General features: G+C 28.0%; 1 protein-coding gene across 1 annotated transcript in view; it reads left to right on the forward strand.

Annotated features, from left to right (window-relative positions):
- The window catches only part of LOC129962749 (mitochondrial import inner membrane translocase subunit Tim23-like), a 28,846-nt gene that overhangs the window by 7,289 nt on the left and 1,302 nt on the right, over positions 1-20,255 (forward strand). Inside the window, exons 2-6 of the mRNA XM_056076734.1 lie at positions 3,005-3,072; positions 3,161-3,254; positions 9,249-9,336; positions 14,799-14,857; positions 18,057-18,167. Coding sequence (XP_055932709.1) covers positions 3,005-3,072; positions 3,161-3,254; positions 9,249-9,336; positions 14,799-14,857; positions 18,057-18,167 — 420 coding nt within the window. The remainder of the gene's footprint in view (positions 1-3,004; positions 3,073-3,160; positions 3,255-9,248; positions 9,337-14,798; positions 14,858-18,056; positions 18,168-20,255) is intronic.

The following is a 20,255-nucleotide window of genomic DNA, read 5'->3' on the forward strand; positions in this document are numbered from 1 at the left end:
GTTTACTGTTAAGAGCCGCTTTATTTTGTATTTAGGATTCTATTATAAAGGTAACTTTTTATATAACTTCAATTAAAGTTTGTTTATTGATTGTAGAAACACATATTTATGTATGGGAAAATTTAAGATAAGCCTCTTAAATTCTCAAACAATAATACCTTATTTTAAATCATGAAAAATATGAAATTTTATGGTGTTAAGTTTTATGGCATTTATTATTTAAATAAAATGTAATGCTGATTACATTGTTAGGAAATATTATTCCTGCTAGCCAACTAGAATATCTGATGTTGCCACATGCCTTTCTTTATAAAATCCTTGTGTTGTTAGATTCATTTTGAGTGAATGTACTTAAAATTTTAATAAAATAACTCGGATTCAAAACATAATAATTTCTTTTCATTTGATTGTGCATAGGGATTGCAATATCGGACGAAAATTTCAATACCGGTATTCGGTATTTTTTAGATCTTGATACAGGTTTTAATACCGGTGTTAGAAATTTTAGAAAAAGAAAGAAAACACAGTGCTTCTTTGTTTTATTCGTCAGTTTATTAGAAAGTGCAAATATCACAAAAAATAATTTGTAGCTTATAAATTATAACAGTATATAAAGAATAAAAAAAAAAAGAAAAAAAAGAACATCTTATTTATTTAAATCGCAAAAAAGTGTAAATATCGCTACTCAGTCTGTGGTATTATTACAAATTTTTGAAATGTGATCTTAAAAAATATAATGCATCAATTGTATTGTCATTAAGCCTGAAAAGTAATTTTGTGCAAAAATTACCAGCTGTCGAAAACGCTCTTTCGGCATCTATGCTAATTGGTGGTACTGTTAGCAATGTGCGATATAGTTTTTCCAAGTATTTACCTCTAAATCCCTCATCTTCAAATAAATCGATTTCTCGTCGAATGGTTTTGGATATAGCTGATTTCTGTATTGTATTTTGGTTCATTGAATTTTTTTTATTTATCGCTAATTCTAATTTTTGTTCAAGAAACAATTCCTTTTCACTATCGACATTAGTGTCATCATAATCTTCAATAACTGAACCGAATTCTTCTGAATGTGGATAGGTTTGTGGGTAAAAAATTTTAAGAAAATTTAGTATAAACTTAATCAGACTTGAATTGGTAATTTTCTTTTCTTCTTTTTCATTTTAATTTTTAAAATAATTATAATTATGTAAATAACATAAGGTATTTTCTATTTCGGTATGCTTTTTTTCTGTGTGATTTTTTAGTGTAATATATAATTCTTCAGATAGTGATGTGTGCTGTCCTTTCAGTGACTTTAACAGATAATTTATTGTCGTATTAACTGTTGTTAAATTAGAATCTCTCCGACATCATGCCTCAATAGTCAGTTTTATTGGAAGTAGATCTGATACAGTTCTGGATATAAAGTCGAATTCAATATTTGAAAAATTTACAGGTTTAAGTCGATTATTGCTTTTTGGATTGAATTTCCCAGTTTCAAAAATCGTTCCATCATTAGGTGTAAACTGTTTCAATGTGTTTTAGAATCTAATATTAACATATATTGTTTTATTTTCAGTTAGTATATATTTTTGTAATATGGAATTTTTTGTAGGGAAACATTTAAATATCTTAACAATTTTTCGAACTTTATAAATTATAGGAAGCAATTCTTGATGGGTTGATATTTCATCCTCATTAGCAATATCTTCTTCAACAATTACATTGTCAATATCACTCTCACTCTTACTCTCTTCAAAGTTGGAATCTGAAGTTTCTATATCCACAGTATTTGGATTCTTCTGTTCTTTTTTTTTTTTTTTTTTTTGGTTTACTCCTAATTGAATTCCATGAGCATAGCACAATTGCTGATTTGCACCAATCAGCTTTCCAACTTTTTTCATAACTGTTGCTCCATAGGTCGTTATTAATACAATATCTTCTTTCAGGGTTAATCCATGTTTCGCTAATTTAGATTTAAGTAATTAATTAGCCAATTAATTTCACCCGTTAGGGAGACATAAAAACAAAAACGTATACTATTTTGCTATTTTGGCGATCCCTGAACATATAGTGGGGACAGTTTTTAAAATGTCTAGTAAATACCGAAAAATCAGTATTTAAACTTGTGAATACCAGTATTATAAAATTGTACAAATGGCTCAAAATACCAGTATTCGGTATCCCGGTATACGAGTGTTGCAATCCCTAACTGTGCACTATACCATATTTGACATTATTCTTACTAAGTTCATTTTTTATTATCTTTCGTTAAAGAAATCATGAATATAAAAAGTTCTTGTTTATTTATTAATTTGTTATGTGTCTTTCAATAACTCACCTTTACCTATTCTATAAGTTTGAGTTAAGATTCTTTATTATAAAATTGCTTTTAGTTGTCCAGAACAATCATTTTTCAGAAGTAGTTGTTGCCCTCTTGATCATGAGATTTCATTAGAAAATATTTAATCATGTAAATTTTGAGATGATGGGGATCAAGATGGGAATCAAATTTCACCTCAAATAATCCACTTATTTGTATTTAAACAGTTTATTTATATTGTATGCAAAAGAGATTGGTATAGTATTTTCAATTGGCCAATGAAGAAAATGGACATCCATTTTAATCAAAAATAACTGTTAATTATTCAGAAATGATGCTGAAATTTGCATAAATATATTTTGATTTATTTATATTGATTTTCATGTAAAAAAGTTGTTTCAAATGAAAGTAGCTAAATAGGCAGTATAAATCATAAATTCTTCATATATATTTGCATCACTCTAATATTATGAAATATTTTATGTATATGATTTAATTTTATTAAAAACTTAACTTGATAACTAACTTTAAAAAATAACTTAATAAACTTTTAAAAGTTTGTTGCGATGAACTGGTATGCAATTTCTGCTTTTTCATAGACTTTAAAAAGATTAATTTTGGTGAAAAGAAGCATTTTTTTATAATAATGACTGAAAAAAATTATTTAAAACCTTGGTTTATAAAAATTATTACTTTTAGATGGCTCAAGTGCTGGTGTACAAAGTATATCACCTTATTTAAATGTTGACCCAGCTTACTTACACCAGGTTAGTTCTTTTTATTTATTTTTAAAAAAATTTCTATTACTTGTGTTTCACTTTTGAAGAATGCAGTAATGCTTCATTAACTATATAGGATGCTCCACAATGGATATTTCCTGAAGGTGCTTCACGACAAAGAGGACGTTTTGAACTTGCTTTTTCACAAATTGGAGGAGCAGTCATGACAGGTAGTTTTTTTGTGTTTGTTAATTCATATATTAATTGTATTTATAGTGGGATAAGCAGAATTTTTTGAAAAACATGATATTAAATCACAAAATCTATGCACGAAAAATATATTTCAGTTGATTTTATAGATTTCTAATAACGAATTCAAATTAGTGAACAAATCAAATGTGAAAAGTGAGTTTTGAATTTTATAAGCATGAATCATTTTTTAGTTTTGACTTTAAAAAATGATTTATCTTTATTTTTTGCATTAATTGTATTTATTCATTCATAATATTAAGATCATATTCATTTGTTAGCAACTTTACTGATAAATTAAAAATTCGTTGCTTTTGAAACTAGCTGAATTTATTTTACTTAATGTCAATTAAATCTCTTATGCACATCGTAATACAATTAAAAATATAATCCTTTGGGTATCTTCATTATAATGATATGCTTTGCAGTACTTGAACTTCATTTTCTTATTCCTTACTAAATTGTGTAGATGATAAACAGAATCTGTATCCTTTTCTTAATTTACTACTAATTAAATATTTGATGTTACTATAAAAACAGTATCATTACAACAGTTGAAAATATTGCAAATTATGCATTATACATAATTTGATGAAATGTCAAAATCTTTCTTAATTTTTTATTCATTAGAATTTTTTAAAAATTGCTTTGAGATTCATATTTCAGTCTATCAGAGTGTATTTATACCAAATTTGGTAATTCTAGAATCAAAAAGGTGAGGCCTATAGAATGCAAATAGACAACCATTTTCGTTCTTTACCAATAAAGATTACTGGTGATAATTGAACCTATATAAATTATTTTGTTAACGTCTAAGATAGAAATATTTGTTTCATTTCAGAATATCAATGTTTAATCAGCAAAGATTAATATGATAATTAACTGATAATAATCAGTTACTTATAAATTTTCCATTGATTTCTAATGCCATTAATATCTGCCTACAAGCTACTTTAAGAAATTTATCATAAGATATTAATTTACAATGCAAAATGTTTATAATTTAAATGCAGTAAATTTTTAACTTCCCATTAAGTCATAAATCTAGAGTATTCTTACTTTATTTTTCAATATCAATGATTAATCAACAAAATAAACAAACACTTATATTTGCTATCAACTATTAAACATAGCATCTTCAATTACTTTTAAATTATTCTTTTATTAATTTCTCATGCTATAATTACAGCTAATTTTGATTTATAAAATTGATATTTGGGATTCTCAAATTAAAAGAAATCTTGAAGCATGAAAAGTAATGGCTATTTGTTGGATTTAAGTCTAACCATGGTTCAGCTGACAAATGGATTCATTTGTACAGAATTACAAGAGATAGTTGGGTAGGATTTCATCATTATATGGAGAGCCTGTCAAAATAACATGTACTTCTCAATGACTGGAGGATGGATAACTCCTGGATTCTTCAAGCTCATTGCACTTTCCTTTCTTCCTCTTAAAAACCCAGTAGTTTTTGATACCACAATCTTTAAGTTGTTGTGCTGATTAGCATTATTAGCTTCAAGGATGCAAGTTTATCTCTGTGGAAAGCATATATATTCTTATCCCAGCTGAAGAATTAGCTACTAGGAAGACTACGTTATTTCAATAGCAAAAGAAATGGAGACGACTTGCTTTCAGCCTTGTTGCAGGAGACCCTTTTTAAATTCATTTTGCAGTGATTGAGTTACTATTCAATGATATCTTTAGCGGTGTATTCAGTAATGAGATTTACTGTAAACAGAAAGATTTCAATGAATGAGCTTTTGAAAAATATCAACTCTAAAGATGTTACTACCTTCTATCATTTTATCTCAACTACATATCAACTTAACTGGTAAAGGATCACAAAGAATCATTGGCATTTACTACTTGAATCGTAGATTACAGTTTTTAACACCTTAGTGTTATACACAAAGGCCTGCTTTGTCCCAAATAAACTCGTCTAACTAGTCAATAACCCAATCTTAAAGTTTTCCTATAATTCTGATATGAATTGCCACCAATCCATATGGACAGCAATAAACTTAATGCAAATTCAAGAAGGCCAACTTTCATTAATTCAACATGCACCAAGTGAGATAAGAAAATTTTAGTATAGATATTCTAAAATTTTGAGGATTAAGATTAAAAATTTTATCTCCTTTTATGAGTGTAAAAATCAAGCACATGCAGAGGGTGCAGGTTCCCTAAAGACAACATGCGAGCAAGATTACTCCACACACATTCCCCCCCCCCCTTTCTATAAAAACTAGGTTCAAAATGACAAAGTATTTTTAATCTTTGCTTAAAGGTGATACAACTGTTGCACCAAAAAATGTTTGCCTTTGTTTAGTATCCAGTACAACTATTATATCAGTGATGAGTTAGGATAGATTTCATTTCTTTAAGTAAACTTCCTAGTACTACTAGAATTGCCCTATAAATATCATTACCATATTGTATCGGACATCATAGGGTCAGAAGATTTCTGCCCACAGAAGTTTAAAACCACTGTGCCATTCATGATTTTTGGCATCCCCCTCCCCTTCAAATGAGCTGTCTTAAGATATGTGAAATGAGTAAATTTAATTTCATTTATGAATTATATTCAAATGAATTGAATTGCTTTTTTACTCATTTTGTAGTTTTGCAATATTACTTCCCACGGTTTGATTATATTAAATTTCAATAAGGATTGCTGACCTACATAAAGAATTTCATACAGGTAAAAACTTATGATGATGTTTTCAGAAAAAAAGATCTCAAATTCTTTCAGAAATAAAACAATTTACTTTTCAACCTAATATGAGTTATAATAATATGTTGAAAAGTAGTAGTTTATAAACAAAGTACCATTTATAACAAATTTACAAGCATGATTTAACATTTTAGTAAAAATCATACCTGTATATCATATTCTAAGAAAACCATGCTCAATTTCACTTTGTTAAATTATATTTTAAAATCTGATTTTTTAGAGCATTTTTGGGTCGATTATTATTATTATTAATAATAATAATTCAATTACTGATTATGTACAAAAATTCAAGGGTATTTTTCAAAAAAGCAACACTTGTTATAAATTCGCAGCAAAAAATGAAATTTTTAGCCTACATACAATGCATTTTCATTGTATTTTTCAATAATGGGAAATGTTACTATTTATTTATATTGCCAAAGTATAAAAGATGTAGTCAGTTTTATACGCAGTATATTAATATTAAAATATTAAGTTTTGCTTTTACTCTATGAAATAGAATTAAACTAAATAATAAGAAAAGAAGTTAACTTTTTTATATATAAAATATAAGCAACTAGAATCTTAAACAGGGTTGCCATACCACCGGGAGATCTTGGAAAGCCAGGAAAGCGCAGGGAATTTTAATGTTTTAATTCCGTAGTTATTCCCCCACCCCACCTTAAAAAATGACGATCTCTAAAGATTGTAGTCATGGCTTCCAAAAACGAAACTATACCATTCGTGATTGTGTACTGTGGAAACTTGCACCTGTTTTTACTCTCCCTCCCCCATTTTTTTTTTTTTTTTTTCCTTCTCTACAGTCCAGTTTGATTTTTTATTTGTTGTTCTTTTTCTATGCAGCTAAAGAGCATGTGCGAGACTTCTGTAACTGTATGAAAGATTAGAATACATTTCTCTGGGGGAATAGTAACATTCAATCTGTGGTCGCATTGCATTGGACTTTAGTCCTTCACATATGAATTCATTAAATGATTGTTTATCATTTGAGAAACTGTGAACTAAATCAGAGTAGATTGGAGATTTTTTTAAAAAAACAGTAAATTGCTATAAATTTGTATTTAATGCAAATTGGGCAGATAAAAAAAATCGTAATTTTTCTAAATGGATTCGAGAAAACCCACAAAATCCATTTGTTGCATACGGCTCACTTTATAAGAAAATAATAAGTCTAAGTAATATAGGATTATTATTACTCATGCCAAAAAAGGGAAAAAAAAAATTTTGTCAGTTCAAAAAAGTTACAATTAATATTAGACTTTGTATCTAAAGCATTGAAGGAGAAGGTGATATGTCATATCTGAAAACAACAAATTTAATCTCAGATAATAAACCGATTTCAAAATTTTTAATTCAAGAACAATAATTTAAATTTAATTTTTATGGGCATTAAAACTTGTTGTGTAACATTCATTGTTAAATCATACAATGATGTATCAGAAATATTTTCACATATGTTCACTGGAAATGAAATAGTTAAAATGTGTACATTAAGCTGTACAAATATGTCTTACCTTATTTGTTAAGAATGATAGCTGAAAAATTTGTAAAAATTGAGTTACAAATGCATGAATTGGCAAAAATGAATAAATAAAAAAAAAAGTAATTTTGCTTTATGATGTTTTTGTTGTGTGTGTGTGTGTGTGCGTGCGTGCGTGTGTTGATTTGATTTGTGCCATAATGACAAAATTGCTGTGTGTTTTATTTCACCCGAGCCCTAAATTTTCTGCAGATTACTATTAAAGAGCATGAAAAGGTAATATATATCTTGCTAATTTCTAGATAATAAATAAAGAGAAATTATATATGCATATATGTAAAATATCAAAATTCCTTTAGTATACTATTATTTCAAATAATATTATATTTTTGCTTTCTTTCCTTGCCTTTTCCACTCCTTAAAATTACATTGCATTATAATTAGCCCATGAGTGCTATTTTTGCATTTTCTAATATCTTGAATATGCATACAGGGAAAACACAAGAACTTTTTTTTCCTTCCAGATTTGAGATTTTTTCTTCTAGATTTGAGTGGCAAACCTGTTAAAATATTATGTATAAATCACTACCTTTTTTTACAAAAAAAAAGGGGGGGAGGGATTTACTAGAAATATAAAAATAAAATGTTCATATTTCTATGTCCAAACTTAAAAAGAACTAAATTCATAGTTTCAGTAATAACTTTGATGCTTATTAAATTTCAATATTATAATTTCCTCATTCCAAAATAATCACAATGAAAATTTTTATTCCTATTACCTCTATAAATAAATTATATAGCAGGAAAATTTATGTAACTTATTCATCATTGTAATATTTATATTAATAGTGTCTCCTGCCAAATTATTACCATTTTAAGGAGAAAAATGAAATAAAACTGTGATACAAGATCACATCCTCGATTGAGACAATGCAAATCCACAAAAGAGCAGCCTGCTTATTACAATAAGGAGATATAACCCTTTAATACTACAGTGGTCGAAAACAAAGGGTTCATTTTCAACAAATTCAGCTTAAAGAAGTGGAAGGCGTTTTTTTTTTTTTTTTTTTTTTTTTTTTTCCCCTCATCAAGGGCCTGCATTTTGAGAAATTTTTCAGACTTTTTATTCTTGAAATATAAAGTTTAAATTTAGTTTTGCAAACTTGCTGACCTTATATGCAGTCGTATCCTGCAGTAAATCTTTATTTAATCCTCTAACAGAACAGATTTTGAAAACAACTGATAAGGGGGATTCTTCTCATAATACAGTTACATTTTTAAAAAATTACTTTCAACAGTATCTAAATATTACATGAATAATTATAATAAAATTAGAAATCTAAGAATCTAAACTTCAATATAGACTTGAATTTAATTTTCCTATACAATGAAACTCTTAAAGATAAACTAATTATTAGACAAGCAAATAATAAAAAGAAAAATACAAAAATGGGGAATTATGATTTTTATCAAGTTACGATGTACAGGTTCATGATTATCAATTCAGAAATTTTGGACATTGTGAAATTTAAAATCATATAAATTTATTAATTGGGATTTCTCATCACCATAATATTCCTTGAATATTTATAATATATTAGGATATTTTTATCACATTTTCATATTGTTTTCTATAATATTTAACAGTATTTATTGGTATGATTTTTTATTTGCCATGAATGCATATATTCTGTTAAAAATCACAGCTTGAACTTTTTAGTCGAATGTTTTGAACTTGTTTGTTGAATTTTGTCTTAGGTGCTTTTCTTGGTGGAGTTCAAGGTTTTTATGGTGGTTATAAACAGATGAGCGCTCTTGAACAAAAAGCTAGTGTAAGAAGAACTCAGTAAGTATTCATAATAATCTATGTATAAGATTTTTTTCTAACAAAGTTTATAAACTTTTTTGCTAAACAGGTCATAATTAAATCATAGTGTACACTGAAGTGCCAGAAAAACTGTTAACACCATTCTAATGTCGTGTAGAGCCCCCATGAGCACGCTATGCTACAACACGGCGTTGCATGGATTCTACTAATTTATGAAGATATTCTGTAGACAGTTCACACCACGATTCCTGCAGGGCAGTCTACAAAGCCATGGGAGTGCAAGTTGGTGGAGATCTCTTAAGGACAGCACATTGCAAAATATCCCAGGTATGCTTGATAATGTTCATGTTAGGAGAATTAGGTGGCCAAGAGAAATTCAGAAGAGTGCTCCTAAAGCCACTCGATAGACCTGTGCCTTATCTTGTTGGATTTGTTCATGTCTGTCTTAATGCACATAGGACATGAATGAATGCAGGTCGTCAGAAAGGATTCATGGGGTTTTCTCCACACCCGTACACGGTCATCCGCCCGATACAATTGGAAACGTGCCTAGTCAGACTGGACAACGTTTTTCCAATCATTAAGTGTCCAATAACGATGTTGGCGAGCCCAAGCAAAACGCAGAGCTTTGTGCTGCTGAATCAACAATGGTACAAAAGATGGTTTGCTACTGAGAAAGCCCATATCAATTAGGATACGTTGCACAGTGTGTATGCTCATACATGTTGATAGGACTGCATTCAAATTCGCAGCAATTTGAGAAAGTATTGAATGTTTATCTCGTGTAACAATTCTTTTCAGCCGTCGATGATTCCGTTCTGTCTAGGTCTTTTCCAGCCGCACCGCTGTCGGAGATTTGAAGTTTTTCTGGAAATCTGATATTCATGGTGCACTCTTGAAATGGTGCTGGAAAATCCAAATTTCCACTTTACTTCGGAAGTGATGTATCCGACGATTAGTCCCCGTTGAAAATCTATTAAACCTTGATAACGTGTCATAGTAATGGCAAAAACCATGTAATAGCCTCCTCAGACACCTATTGTCTTATATGTACACTGTCGACTGCATCGCGTTTCGCAGCATACGATGTGCTATAGCAGTTTTTCTGGCTCTTCAGTGTAGTTGTAAGCTAAGGAAAATAATTGCACTGTGAGATTAACAATTAAAGCTTATAAATTAAAGTAATTATGAAGCCAATATATCTGAAGAAAAGCATTACTCTACTTCTTCTAGAGATAAATTATATTTAAGCATTTTTATTTTATTAAATATAGTTACTTTCTTGCTCTGTGAGATTCATTCATGTGATTATAAAAACTATTATTCTTTCTCTCTTTAAATATTGCTCTGTAGATTTATTTTTGATAAATATCACTCGCAAAGTCTCACCAACTATAAAAAAATAATTCCTCTTAATTTAATTTTTTTTAAAAAAATTCTGGGAGTTTTGAATCGTTTTATTATTTTTTCTGTTCATTCTGAAGAATTTCATTCTTTCTTACCAGGACTAACTTTTGATTCCGTAATAGTGATGTTAAATATTCAGGAATTTATTTTTCAGCATAAATATCATAGTAAATATGTTATGAGTAGATTTATTTTCTTATTTTATATCTTTGAAATGCCTTAATAGAAGCACTGTATTTTATCATTCATTTTACATAAAATATTTTATTTAAGCATTAAGCCTCTGAGACTATTATGAATAAGAATATATTTACAGGATTTAAAAAAAAATATTTTAATAATAATAATTGTAGGTTTAAAAATAATAAATAGCTATTAATGGAAAGTAAAATAAAAGATGCAATTGCTAATAAATGTTAAGTTTTCATTTAAACATCAATCTACAAATAATTCATGTATTTTGTAATTAATTTTATTCTGTTTGAGCGCTATCTTCTTCGCTTGTTAATGCTTGTACATTTCATTTGTGTTATTTTCTACAAATACTCTAGTTTTTAATTTTGTCTCCTCATATAGCATGGAAGATTACAGTTATATGACAACTGCTCTTTCAGATGTTCATTTTGCTGTGAATCCAACCAAAAGTTTAATTGCAACAGATATAAAAACACGGATTACACAAAGCTATTTCAATTATTATGTTTGCCATTCAAATGTCTCCATAGTAATGGGCTCATGCTCTCTAATCCTTCCCATGATATTTTTTCCCCTAACAGTTGGTCCATCTTTTCCCCTGTTATAAACAAGGTCTGTCCTCAGTTAAATACCATCTTGCCTCTTAACTTTTACTTAATTGACTTTTCTTCAACTTTTTGTTTAAAAAAAATTGGAAGCTGTTTTTAAAAAACATTAACTAAGTTTTTAGATTGTATATTGACCGTATAAACTTGTGGTTCTTTTGATGCATTATATGTGATTGACTGGACTGTTCTATACGAAATGTAAATCGTTTTTTCAGCATAATTTTTCATTAAATTCCATACCATAATTCACTGTTAAAAGTTATTATTCCATTATAATTACCATTGTTTTGAATCAAGTAAAGCAAATTATTCTGATATTTCATTTTCTGGAATATTTTATTCTAAATCCTGATAAGAATAATTTTTCAGTATATATATCAGTCTCAAAAACAGATCATGACATTTTATTTCCAAGAAAAAATAACTGAAGCACATGTAAAAGCAGCATTTACAACAAACAATAGCATTCTAGGTGCATAGTGCATTAACTCATATTAGTCTTCCATCCTATTTATAGGACAGTGGAATTAAATGTGAATAAAATAAACTCTGCATACAACTTTTCGTAAATGATTACAAATAGACTAAATTTAATAAATTAGGGGGGAATGGAATTTAAAAAATAATTAATTAAAAGAAATTGCTTTAAATTCACCCCTAAAATAATGTCAAAGTTTTAATCCTTTAAATAAAAATAAAATTATTAATTTTCTTAAACATATATAATTTTTTAGTAGATCATCAGTGTTGTTCAAAACATTAAAAATATCCATGAAAAAAAATAAATATTACAGGAATTTGACATGTTTCCCAGCTGTCCTATAAATAAGAATTATCCAATACCCACCTTTTTTCAAATCACCCATACCTCTAGATCACATTTCTTGAATTCAGGGAACAATGTATCTTTTTATCTTTTCTGCTAGGGGACAGGGATCAACAAAAAGTTGGAATGCTCCTTGGTGTCAGTCCCCTTTGTCAAACAAGTTCTTTTATGTAGGCTATTGCACTTATTCTTGTGAAACTTCTTTTTAGTGCTTTGTTGGTTTTCCATTAGCTTAGTTGCTGCTTTATATTGTAATTGCTAGTTTGTCTGACCATTTTTGTTACTTTAAAATGGCCATAAAATTTCTAATAGCAGAGGAAGCCTTTGAGTAAATGAATTCTTTAATCGATGAAGAGTGTGATGATCCTGAAATGATAATTATTCCACCAGAACCAGATGTGGTCAGTGACAAAAAAGAAATAGATGATTTTTTCACAAATTGTAATACAGGTGAAACTTGTGGTGATCTTGAAAGTTAAGATACTGATGGAACTGTAGGGGTTTGCCAAATATCTGTGAAGAAATTAGGTTTGATACAAAACCACCTAAATGGAGAAAAATGTGAACCAGAATTTTGGCTTTCACTATATTCGTTTTCTTCTGAAGATCATCAACTTATTACAGATACAATATTCAAATACTCCTGTTGAAATTTTTTACATGATGGCTCTGTATACTAATGATATCGTATACAGATACCGAGACTAATCAATATGCAGTGCAGAAGAAAGATCATTCTTTTGAAGTAAACCAAAGTGTCATCGAAAAGTTTATAGGCAATCTTTTTTACTGAGGCATCACGCTTTATTAGGTGAAATAATGTATTGGGAAAATGCTCCGGATACTGGCACAATCTTTGTGATTAGAGCTATGTCCAGGAAACAATACAGTGACATAAAAAAATACCTACATTTGAATGACTATTCGACCATTAACAAAGAGGATTGGTATTACAAAATTTGTCCACTTTCAGAAAAACTTAATAATGCATTGCAACAATTTGGAATAATTTCAGAAAATCTAACAATCGATGAAAGGATGGTACGCTATTTTGGCAAACACTGTTGTAAAATTTACATGAAAAATAAACCTATGAAATTTGGATAAAGTTATGGATGTTGACATCCTGTAATGGATATTCCTTCATTATTATTCTTTATCAAAGTGCTTTAGAACATTTTTGGAGCCACTTTCTTAACATGCGAGAAATCTTAAGTTTCATAGGATATATAGAGAGAAAGATGATTTTTTTTTTTTTTTTCACTTCACATGGGTAACATTAACATTACTCTTAAGTCAGTAACAATAAATTGCCTTGGTGAAACAATTTCGAGAAATAACATTAGACAAAGAGGTATGATGTAGAAAAATAAAGAACTTTGTCTCCTTAATTGTGAACATTTATTAATTTTAAAAAAACCCAAATGGTCATCAAAGATGATGTCAATTAAAATCTTGCTAGGAAAAAAACCCAATTACAATTTGAAAAATGTGTAATGATACACTATTTAGAGACCTTTTTTCGGATTTTGCTTTATAAAATCTTTTTTGTAAGGTAAGTCAAACTTCGTAATTTTTAGTAGTGTATTGGACCATTGTCCTATTTATAGGACAGTCTGCATTAAAAAAAAAATTTAATTTTTGTTTTATATGTGTAAGACACTTATATTAATCATGTCTTTAAAAATTTATATTTTTCCTATGTTTGTTTTTATGAGTGGTCCAATATGGGTTAAACAATTGCAACATTGCAAAGTGCTCAAAGAGATAACTCGCCAAAGGGTAACTTTTCTCAGCTACTGGCTTGAGCTGTGTCTTTCAGACTTTTATAGTCATCTTGAATGGACAAGAAAAGCTTCTAGAATGATGTTGTACCTTTTCTCCTAATTGAGATTCCAGCCAACTCCTAAATGTCATCCTGCATACAAATCAAATGAAAGGGCTAGTGAAATTATTGCTTGCAAATAAAATGACAAAATTCCAGTGTTTTTAGAAATTTCACTAAGATTAAATGTATAATTGACTTGGATTCATTAAAATATCTGTAAAATTCCCTTCTATACCATGAAACTAACTGCACAGAGAAGTAACATTATAGATTCAGAACAATATATAATTTCCTTTCATACATTTCATATTGAGATTTAAAAAAAAAAAAATGGTTACTCTTCAAAGAAATTTTTTCTGCTTCTTGAAAACAATTTTTGTGTATTTACTAGACCTTGGGGTAAAACCTCAAAGCTATGTAAACTAAAAAAAATAAGTATCTAACCAACATTACTGGAATTATCTTTTGCTTTTAAAATAGTTAGATGTATATATACTAATTATTGTTTAGTTCAACTTCAGTTATTTATTGAATCAAAATTGAAAGTTTCATTATAAATCTGATATGCATATTCTGTATTTTAGAATGACATTCTTAATTCTTTTTTTCCCCCTAGATTTTTAAATCACATTACTAAAAGGGGAGCTGGTACTGCAAATACTCTTGGTGTTGTTGGTATGTTATGCTTATAAAATAATTCTTTCATAACTAATATGATTATTTTTAATATTGGTTAACTGACTGATTTACTTTAATGTTGCTTCTGTCATAGTGCTGTTACCTGGTTGTGAATTTTAGAATACATTTAATACAAGTTAGTATAGTCTTTATTATAATTAATTATAAATTGAAGGTCATGAAATAGAACATAATTAACATAATTTTACTTTTTTAGTTTACCTATAAAAATGAGCTTTTAAAAGTATTTTTATTAAATTTATTGTATAAAAACAAATCCAATTTATCTGTTATATCTAGACGGGTGCATAGCCTCCGAAAAATGCTTAATTTTCTCAAGAAGTGCAGAGAAAACTTTTTGAGGGATGCTTGCATGTATTAAGATAACACTTAATGATTTTTTCCAACTCCTTCTTTTCAGCCATGTGCATTTTTGTTTATTGAAGTATTAGGAAGGTTATCCCAAAGGAGCAGTGCAAATACGTACTATGTCATATTTTCCTTGAGACTCGAAACATTCGGACTTCAGTACAATTCGAAGATGGTGCAGAATTTATTTTAGTTATCCTTACCTTTTTATGCATTAAAGAAAAAGATGCAGATAGGTCTGATGAGTGGAAAATAAGAATACAGCAGGATGAATTTTTGATGTATCTTAGAAATATATGGAACATTGGAGAAGCTGCTCTAAAAATACTTATAGTGAAGCCCCTCTATAATCTATTACACATTCAATCATTGTTCTCGTTAACATTTTCTTTTGGAGCAATCAAATTACTTATTAAAAGGACTTTACTGTTCTATATTGAATTGTAATTCATTGCTGTATTTATTATGTTAGTCAATTGCGTAAAATCTGATAAAATGTTAACTTGAAGCAAGTTTTTGATAATCATAATTTTTTCACATTTTTTTTAATGTCTCCATTTATTTGGAAATTTTTATCTGTTGGATCAATATTGACAAATTTTAGTTTCTCTATATAAAAAAATCCCGCTAAATCTGATACTTGAAATTTTTTAAGAAAAAAGATTTTCAAAACTTTTATTCTTTAGGGTTCAGATTCTATCATTTTTGTAACAGTTCTTACCTTTTTTCATTTTGTAATTCTTACAGTTCCTCCCCCTTATTAAAATATCTTTTTATTCATATATTCACATTTTTCTTGATTGGTAAAGCAATGTGCAGCATAAGTGATTGAAATTAGGAACATTGGGTATACTAAAAATGGTTTTTTCAAAATTTTTATAGATTTCAAATAATTTTCTAATTAAATTTTAATACACTTCCGCTATAATATCAAAGCTTATTATCACACAAGAATTATTTTTACACTGTTTTAAAACTTTAAAAATGAGGCTTTTCAATGATACTGATTATACTTAAATGAATGCAACTTTTAAAAAATCTTAGAAATTTTGGAAAAACTAGTTTTGAGCAATAATTGTTACAATGATTTTTATTGTAATGAAATTTAATATATTGCCATTATTTTATCAAATCGTTGAGTAACGTTAAACGTGCTAACATTGTGATAAAAAAAAATACTTTCTTTGTTTGAATTTAAAATTCAAAACTTTAAAGTAGTTCACTGAATAAGATTCTTCACTTGTTAAATTTTAAGACAATGGGATATATTATCTCGCACTAGCTTCAAAAAAATACTTTTTAGAAAACGCATGAACTGTTTTTTTTTTTTTTTTTCCAGCTTATTTCTAATGACAGAGCTTGTATCTTTTTAACTTCATGAATTTTTTCTATTACTTTTGTATACTAAGAAATGTGATATCATTTTCATTTCTTCGTAAAATGTGTTATGTTTTCCTGTAATTTTTTTAGCTGAAGTAAGAAAAGCTTATATAACTGCTAATAACTTTATATTACTTCTAAATTGCTAAATATTGTGAGATAGCATAGGAGGAAATTTATCCTTTCTATTCCAACCAAGGCAGATTTCATTTGTTGCTGCACATATAAAAATCAAATACAAAAATTTTGGTCACCATATGCTTATACGTCAATATGTTGACTTGTTCAGAAATGATGTAACCATCTAAAACAGCTAGTAATTTGTTAATTTTAAGAAATGTTAGAAAAAATCTCAGATTTTTGTTACAATCACATTAAAATTAACTTTTTTTTTTTTTCATTTTAATGATTTTGTCAAAATCAAAAATTTGTTTTGCGACAGAAAACTTTGAGCTTCTGTAATGTTGCAGAAAATAAATACTACAGTTTAAAAACATGTTTAAAATTGGTTTTTTACACATTTAAAATTAATTTTTAAAAATATACTTTTAAATTTAAATATTTTTACCAATAAAAACAATGCATCATTATAAGGCAGAAAACATTCTATGCTTAGAAAATACACAGATTTACATATGCATGAATATATATATTAATGGAATATATATATTATAAAATTCCTTCTTGGCTTTCCTTTTGAGAAAATTAAGTCATTTTGCTGGAAAGTTTACTGTGCTTTTGAATACAAACAACTCTTTTTACATAACCTTAATAAGTAATTATTTGATTTTTTTATTTTTAAAAAAAACACTTGCTTGCTTTATAAATCATTTGCAAGAAATATTAAATCATATAATGCAAAAAAATAAATACTTTTAAGCATTTTGCATCACACTAAAAGCTGGTATGGTATGCTATCTTAAATGGATCTATTTTTTAAAATCTATTTGAGTTATTTTTGTATTTAAAATTGACATTTCAAATCTTGCAGTGAAAAATTATTATGGATTTAACATAATGAATTATATCGTAAAGAAAGTTATCTTTTCTTGAAACCAAGTTACCTCTATAAAAATAAAAATCATTGTGGAATTTAGGAATGAATCTGTTTTTTATTAAAAGGTCTAGAAAAAGAAAACTAACATAAATTCGTTATAAATGCATTATGTTAATTGAAGTAATATTGTTGACTTTGTTTGCCTTGGGAGTTTGTTTAGTATTATCATAATACCGTGATTAATAAATGCCTCCTCTCTTCTCAAAAAGAAGGGGAGAAAAAAAAACTATGAAAGATACTGCTCAGGGAATTGGAATTCTGCAATTGTGGATTGAACATGCTTTCACGTTTAAATTTAGTATTAAATTACCATATTACTTAGATTGCATTTTTTGTAAAATCTCTCCTGTTTAAGTTCCGTAAATGAGTATACATTTGTTTGTTTTTCAGCTGTAATGTATAGTGGTTTTGGAGTTCTCTTTTCCTGGTTACGAGGTGTGGATGATGAAGTCAATACTATTGCTGCTGGTACAGCTACAGGTTTATTATACAAATCATCAGGTGATCATAGATTATTAAAATAGTAAATTTTTCAGTTTTTTTTTTTTTTTTTTTTTTTTTTTTGTATTTGTTGCCTATTGTCAAAAATTAGTCTTAAGATGTATTTGTGAATTTTTTTGAAAACTTTCAGTTGCTGGTTTAGTGCGAACAGAGCTGTTTGAAAACTTTCAGTCAAATGAAAATAGATATTTTCTAAAGCTTAAAAGCAGTGTGTCATGGCTGGTTTGTGAGTGCTTTGAATAAATAGGCAAATAGGAAACTTAACAAATTTATTGCAGATTCGTTCGAGTTACTCTGCTCAGTGACTCCTGCTCCTCCAAGAGCAAACACTCGAATGACATCGCTCTTTTAATTACACTCGCACTAGTTGTCTAGCGCCATCTATGAACGTTTATTTCCTAACGCTTCAAAATCCAATCACTACACAGTGAATTGCATTTCTTTGATTTTTTTTAAATAATGATTTGTATGCTGATATCAGAAGAGTTAATACTGAATTCTTTGGGAATAAAATTCTAAAAAGTTTAATCAATCATATTTTTATTTTTTTTTTTTCTGAAAAATAACTTACAGGTTTGAGACATGTGTATCTTATCATGTGCCCGAATGTGTATCTTTATTTGTAAAGTTTTGAATAATTTCCGTTTCAGCTACATATTTGCCAGAAGTATGAGTGTTCAAATTTGAGAAGAATAGCTAAACAAACTCTGCTATAGCAAGATAAATTCTGTCGTTATGAATTAAAAGTGCATATAAGAAGAAGAATGTGATATTATTTCAAACAATTCACACAGTATTCATTTTGTATGCATTATGGACAAAATGTTTTGAGTAATTTTATGATGCTTTAGTGATAAAGTGTTCAAAAGGCAAGTGAAACCTGATTAAAAGAATATGTATAGCAAGAGAGATACATTGGGGGAAATGAGAAATATAAAATAATATATTTCTTAATTTCAATACATTTCTGGAGGAACCAACAACAATCATTAGAATTCTTTCCACCTGTTGAGGTATCAGTTACATTTCTTATATCAAAATCAGAATCTTCATGAGATAAACAGTAACACACTTTTTACTTGTTTACAAAAAACTAATATCATCAATGCCACTATCATTATAACCTTGTAAGTTATTGTTGCACTTATTCATACTTGATTCAAGAAAAATGATTTAATTATTATATAGAAAGACTAGCCGCCTTTGGCGACCAGCCAGTTCGCCAATCTTAATGCTTGTTAAAATTTTAATAATTAGATATTTTATGTAATTCCTATTTTAATAGCTTCTTCATTAAATCATATTTTAAAACTTCAAATTTCAATTAACTCATAATATTATAAAGGCCTTCAGTCATAACATAATCTGTATCTCTCTCATTTTCTGTTAGCTCCCGTAGAATTTATGCTTTAAATTAAAGTGGAAATGATTAATCTTCAATTAATATAATAATATTTTTTACTCAAACAAAGTATTTTTTTGTGATATGATTGTGATTACTGAAAACAGTCACTGGGCGTTTAAACTTTATGGGCACTAAAGAATATCTTTCTTAATTTATGTAATATTTCAAGAATTTGTCAACAAATTTTTTTCAGATTCATCATGAGCAGGTCTATTAATTAACAATGTTTAATTGTAAATGCATCAAACACTAAGAAAATAAACAGAATCGTTTAAAATAATCGGTCGAAAACAGGTAAAAAAAATTACTTAAAAAACGATGAACTTGAACTAACAGAAATACAATTTAATTACAAAAACATACAACTGACCTAAAAATAATTTAAATCTAGTCCGCTTCCGTTGTAAATAGACGTAAACAATCAGAACACAATGAGTATGCGTGAATTTTCAACACCAGTTACGATAACGCAAATGCGTGAATTTTTCTACGCCAGTTGGGGTAACGCTATGCAGATTAGAAATTTTTAATTTCCTTTTTTCTGTTTTATTTTAATTTAAAAGAACTTCAGAATGAATCTGAAAGATCGATTAATTAGCAATGTTTAATTTTAAATACATCAAACATTAAGAAAATAAACAGAATCGTTTGAAATAATTGGCCATAAAATGTTAAGCCTAACA

The sequence above is a fragment of the Argiope bruennichi genome, chromosome 3 (genome assembly GCF_947563725.1).
Source record: "Argiope bruennichi chromosome 3, qqArgBrue1.1, whole genome shotgun sequence".
Lineage (NCBI taxonomy): Eukaryota > Metazoa > Arthropoda > Arachnida > Araneae > Araneidae > Argiope > Argiope bruennichi.